Consider the following 6,667-nt stretch of genomic DNA (forward strand, 5'->3'; position numbering starts at 1 on the left):
GGGGGGGGGGGCAGTGAGAGTGTAGCTGCTAGAATAAGAATAGGCTGGGCAAAGTTCAGGGAGCTCCTACCTCTTCTGGTAACAAAGGGCCTCTCCCTCAGAGTGTATGATGTCTGTGTGCAAATAGCCATGCTACACAGCAGTGAAACATGGGCTGTGACTGCTAAGGAGATGTGTAGGTTTGTAAGCAATGAAGCTAGTATGCTTCACTGGATGTGTAATGTTAGTGTTGGGCCTCACAGAAGCAATGACAAGTGACCGAGACCTTTGGTGATATGTTGTGCATGAAAAGACCTGTCAAGCCAAATGATATTGTAGTTGTGGCCAATGCCAGTGTCCTGTCACTGGCATATAAAAATCACCCCTCAAACGTTGGGTGATATGCTGTGCTTGAGAAGACTTGTCAAACCAAGTGAAATCGTAGCCGATGCCAATGCTAGTTGACTGGCACCTGTGCCAGTGTCACATAAAAAGCACCCACTAAACTCTTGGAGTAGTTGGCATTAGGAAGGGGTCCAGCCATAGAAATCATGCCAAATCAGAGTGGAACCTAGTGTAACTCCCCAGCTCAACATTTTTCAGTTAAACCTTGCAACCCATGCCAGCATGGAAAGCAGACATTAAATGATGATGATAGCCCATTGAAGAGAGGAGATAAACAGGTTAGAAACCACAACATCCCACCTCTGTTCAGCTTAACTCTTTACTGCATGTTATGTCACAGATGGCCTACACTATGGATCTAAATCTTAGAAATTATCTTAATAGAAAAGAACCTCTACATTAGTAGTTCTCAACCATTTTTTGTACCTATGAACCTCCTTGGTTCTTATTTTATTCTACTGGAGCCCCATAGACATTCAGTGTCTATTATTAGGAATTGTATAAAAAAAATTGTTAAAATATTTTGTGTATCGTAAAAGAATAACTAATTTATTGCTCATAAATTTTAACAGCAAGATCTTCTGTGAACCCCCAAGGGCCATGTGGTCTGTGATTGAGGACCACTGCTCAACATGCTCATTCAAACTGCTAGAAATATCACCAAATATCCCTCACATATCACCCAAGTGTCTTAAAAAAGAAAGAATACACTTGTCAATGTATAAAATACACTGTGTCTGGAAAATAAAAGCCAGAAGATCAGAGGTGAAACAACTCTGATGTTAAGACTCCCACATCGGATTTAACCAAGAACTAAACAAATTAGAGTTGAACATTTTTTTTTAGAAAGCAATATTGTACCTACTCTCTTGTTTCTACATCAAATAATTATCAAATAAAAGAATGGCTCTTCCTAAACTTTACTAAAACACTCATATTAGGAATTTGGATTCTTCTTACCTTGGAGTTAAAGGACTGAGGGAAGAAAAATTAAGACGGTTGCCACTACTGAGGTACTGTCCGCGACTGGCACGCAAAGATTGAATTCCTTGGTGAAAGGAACTATCTGTACTGCTAGGTGGGCTCAAGGCATCTGGCGTCATTAGTTTGTCTGCTGGCAAGGGAGACTCGAACTAGAAAACAAAAACCATTTTAATGATGTAATGTATACAAATCACACACGAAAACATAAAAAGGCAAACATGAGATAATCAAGTGGTCAGAAAGCAATCTTATAAGCCGTTCCTTTTTAATTGTACTTCAAAGGTGACAATTTATACAACAGCAAAAAGCTGGCTTCTTAACCACATGGTTCAGGGTTCATCACTACTACACCTTCAGGTCAACCAAAACCTTGTGAATGGATTTAGCAGACAAAAACTGAAAGAAGTCTGTCATATATATGTATATATATATATAACTGTGTGTGCATGTCTTTGTGTCAGTTTGTTCCTACCACTTGACAATTGGTGTTGGTGTGTTTACGTCCCTGTAACTTAGCAGTTCAGCAAAAGACACTGATACAATAAGCATCTGGTTTTAAAAAATAAATTAGTACTACGGTCAATTCGTTTGATTAAAAACTCTTCAAAGTGCTTACCCCAGCATGGCCACAGTCTAATGACTGAAACAAGTAAAAGATAAAAGATGCTGGTTTTGTTGAAATGTTTTTATATTTTTTACTGTCCTAGTGAAGAATTCTGGGAAATATGCTGCAGGTTAAATAACACAACAACATCAAAAACAAAAAAGAAGTGAAGAAATGTTGAACCAAGTGAAATCGTAGTCGTGGCCTGACTGGCACCCATACCAGTGGCACATAAAAAGCACTATTTGAGCATGGCTAATGCCAGTGCCACCTGACTGGCACCTGTGCTGGTGACACATAAGCACCATTTGAGCATGGCTAATGCCAGTGCCACCTGACTGGCACCTGTGCTGGTGACACAGATAAGCACCATTTGAGCATGGCCAATGCAAGTGCCGCATGACTGGCATGTAAAAAGCACCATTTGAGCAAAGTCAATGCCAGTGCCACCTGACTGGCACCTGTGCTGGTGACAGATAAGCACCATTTGAGCATGGCCAATGCAAATGCCGCATGACTGGCATGTAAAAAGCACCATTTGAGCAAAGTCAATGCCAGTGCTGCCTGACTGGCCCTCGTGCCAGTGGAACATAAAAAGCACCCACTACATTCTCAGAGTGGTTGGCATTAGGAAGGGCATCCAGCTGTAGAAACCTGTAGATCAGATTGGAGCCTGGTGCAGCCTCCTGGCTTGTCAGTTCCCAGTCAAACTGTCCAACCCATACCAGCATGGAAAGCAGACGTTAAACGATGATGGTGATGTGTAGAATGGTGTTAAACTGCAAAATAATCTGAACTTACCTTACAAATTCCTGCAGGTGTACAGTCTGACACTGGAGTAATGCTGTCCTGAGAACTAGGGATTATGTGAGGAGACTGGTGTAATTGCATCAATTTTAATTTTCCATCTGGAGGTTGGTAAAAAGGATTGGTGCTGTGGATAGGTGTAGACTGAGGAAAGGGGACTTTGGGTGGCTGGAAGATCTTTGTAACATCAACTTTTTCACCTGATAAAAATAATTTCAACATGCCATTAAAAATGAAAATTTATGCTTTTCATATAAAATCTAAAGCTGAAACTTTAAGAGAGTTTGTGCCTCCCCTCTGTTGTTCTCCATCATTAAACACCTTACTTATCTGCTATTACTATCAATGCTGTCACATATCTGCCGTAACCCATCCCTGAGCCTCTCCTATATTTGACTTCATCATTTGCCTCACTCACCTCTACCCTAACAAACCACACAATCCAAACCTCTGTATCACCCCACTTCTTCTCACCACCCCCAATCTCCCTCGAGGGTATGTCCCAACTCATCTTCACCACCATCATCTCTTACTATTGCTCTTTTTATCCACCCTCCTTTCTTTTTCAACCGAAGCCTTCGTGTAACTACTCTACAGCAGAACACCCACTCCTGTCCCTCCAGACCTTTAATCTCTCATCAACTGGCACAAAGCCACCACCACCACCACCTTCACTACTACTCCCTCCTCTCAGCTGAGAGGGTTTCCGTCTTGCAGGTTACTTAGTGACCCTGTCAGTACCACTAGTGCCATGTAAAAAGCACCCAGTACACTGTGAAGTGGTTGCTGTTAGGAAGGACATCCAGCCATTAAAGCCAGGTCAAAACAGACGAGTGGAGCCTGCTGTGGCCTCCAGCCTTACTAGCTTCTGTCAGACCATCCAACCCATGCCAGCATGGAAAACAGGAGTTAAATGATGATTATGATGATATCTACATCATCATCGTCGTCGTTTAACGTCCGCTTTCTATGCTGGCATGGGTTGGATGGTTTGCTGGCAAGCCAGAAGGCTGCACCAGGCTCCAATCCGATCTGGATGCTTTTCCTAACGCCAATGGATGCCCTTCCTAACGCAGGATAAAAATAAAACAACAAACTATTAAGATTTTCTGTTTAGCTGGCATCATCGCTGCTTAAGAGGCTCTAGTGAAAACAATAGCTATGGTTAAAACTGAGAAATGGAAATTCAAAATACAGTTGCTAAAGGAGGCAAAAATATTTTTCTTTCACTATATAAAGGATAAACCATAAGAAATGTAATGATGTAAGATAATCCAACATGAATAATGAGTGTGGGACAACTACATTGACTAAAGAAGAATGAAGCAAATGTGACATTGTGGATTTGCAATGTTGACTTATATAAAAAGGCTGAGCACAAAGAAAGCCATTGATTGATGTGTGCAAGTAAAATGGTTGACCTGCTTTGAACATCATCTTACATCCACTTTCCATTCTATGTTTCCAGTGTTAAGACTTGCTGTAGTTTTTGAAGTTGCATCAATATCTGCCCATACATGACACCAGCACATGCAGGAAATAAAAAAACATGGAGTTATTCTTCAAAATAAAATCCCTGGTGGACATTGTAGAAAGAATGTTTTTTAAGTCCTACTAAAAGTGAGAGAAAAGGCTTTCCAAAGACAAAGGAAAGGTATGGTACAACGGCTACAGTTTCAACAATTATGTTAAGGCAAGCCCACAAAAGGGGATAGGAAAGTCTGGAAGATCAACGCCATAGATATTGGGTACCAAAGTGGATTTAAACACAAAAAAAATGGTGGTGCAAGTGAATTTATCCTAGAGTACAATGTGGTACAGAAATTCTCACTTTTGTCCTTGCATACACTTATAGGTGTCCTCAACACTTACTTATAAAACTGTAGTTCTCATCATCAGGTCGAACTTATTTGTTGTTATGTATAAAATTCTCTTTTGTGCTGATGCCACATAAAAAGCAGCCAGTACATTCTGGAAAGTGGTTGGTGTTAGGAAGGGCACCCAGTTGTAGAAATCATGCCAAAACAGACACCTGTGCTGGTGGCATAAAAGGGACCAATCGAGTGTGGTCGATGCCAGTGCCACCTGACTGGCTCCTGTGCCAGTGGCACATAAAATTGTCATGCCAAAACAGACAATTAGAGTGTGGTGCAGCTTTCCATCTGGCCAGCTCCTGTCGAACCACCCAACCCAGCACGGAAAACAGACATTAAATGATGTCGTCCATCAATTTCCCCATCAATAGGGTTCATGAGGTCAGCAGGACAACAATGTGTGTGCATAGAGAGCTGGTTGATGAAAAGTTTTGCTGAATGGCTGACTGTTCATAGGAGTTTATCACTAATGATTGTTTGCTTCACTCTTACACAATATCATACAAAATCTCACACATCAAATTCTTCACTGTCATCCGATCTCTTTGAACAATATCACAAGTTCAAGGACCATTCTTACTTTTCTGATGTTGTCTTCTCAATAAGTGCAGTAGCAATATTTAAAATGAACAAAAATCAACACTCGTCATCATCATCATTTAACATGTTTCCCATGCTTGGACAGTTTGACAGAAGCTGGTAAACTGGAGGGCTACACCCCACTCAAGTCGGCTATTTTGGCATGGTTTCTATGGCCGGATGCCCTTCCCGGTGCCAACCACTCTACAAAGTGTACTGGGTCCTTTTCATGTGGTATCAGCATGGGTGCTTATATTTTTGAAGCCATAGTTTGGTCAATCACATAGAAACTGTGATAACAGACAAGTGTCACAGTAACAACAATCAGAAAAGGGATGTTGTTCATCATTGTCATCATCATCATCTAACGTCCGTTGTCCATGCTGGCATGGGTCAGACAGTTTGACCAGGGCTGGCCAGCTGGAAGGCTGCACCAGACTCCTGTCTCACTTGGCATGGTTTTCTATGGCTGGATGCCCTTCCTTAATGCCAACCACTCTGAGAGTGAGACAAATCACAATTAAAAAAGGTGAACTAATCACATGGCTGAAAGGAAATTTGCTGCTGATTGCATACAAAGACAAGAGACAAGTTATTTTTCTAGCCAAGTAAAATGACGACGATAATGACAAATATTGGACAAGAGCTCGTTAAATATTGGTATTTCATTTGGTTTTTTTTTTAGTCATTTAACAGACTACGGCCATACTGGTAGAATTTTTAGTCAAACAAATCAACCCCAGTGTTTTAAGTGTTGTACTTATTCAATTGGTGTCTTTTTCCAAACCACTAAGCTACAGGGATGTAAACATACAAACCACGGTTGCCAAGTGGAGGACGAAGACAAACACAAAGAGACACACACACATATATATGACAGGCGTTTCAGTTTCCATCTACCAAATCCACTCACAAGGCTTTGATCAGCCCAAGTCTATAGCAGAAGACACTTGTCCAAAGTGCCACACACTGGGACTGAACCAGGAACAACCATGTGGTTGGGAAGTAAACTTCTTAAAACACAGCCATGTTTGCACCTAAAATTTTAATAATTTAATATATTTTACTTAATTTACCAGTAATTAAGTAGTTTTGAGACAAAAATTCCAGAGTATAGATTTATGTAAAAACCTTTTATTAGTTTATGTCCCAAATTCCACTTTTGTAAATATAGAAAAAAAAAATTGAAGCTTTTTAACAAAAGCAGTCTAAATTCATAATTTTGTTAGAATTTAATTAATATATTAAACAGTCTGAAATACAGTAACGGAAATGTTGCATTGCAATGAACTTAATGAGAACTCTGACCCCAAGATTGAAAAAAGCTAAAAAAATTTTAACTACCAGATTACACCTTGATAAAAAAAAAAACAATCTACATATTTAGTCAACAATAACAGCCTTTCATACAAACATGTGAGGTATTTTGCTTTTG

General features: G+C 40.2%; 1 protein-coding gene across 1 annotated transcript in view; it reads right to left on the reverse strand.

Annotated features, from left to right (window-relative positions):
- LOC106884236 (cell division cycle protein 27 homolog) overlaps nt 1-6,667 on the reverse strand; it is a 50,304-nt gene that overhangs the window by 31,738 nt on the left and 11,899 nt on the right. Inside the window, exons 6-7 of the mRNA XM_052965945.1 lie at nt 2,774-2,979; nt 1,344-1,517 (exon numbers count right to left, since the gene is read on the reverse strand). Coding sequence (XP_052821905.1) covers nt 1,344-1,517; nt 2,774-2,979 — 380 coding nt within the window. The remainder of the gene's footprint in view (nt 1-1,343; nt 1,518-2,773; nt 2,980-6,667) is intronic.

The sequence above is a fragment of the Octopus bimaculoides genome, chromosome 2, assembly GCF_001194135.2.
Source record: "Octopus bimaculoides isolate UCB-OBI-ISO-001 chromosome 2, ASM119413v2, whole genome shotgun sequence".
Classification (NCBI taxonomy): Eukaryota; Metazoa; Mollusca; class Cephalopoda; order Octopoda; family Octopodidae; genus Octopus; species Octopus bimaculoides.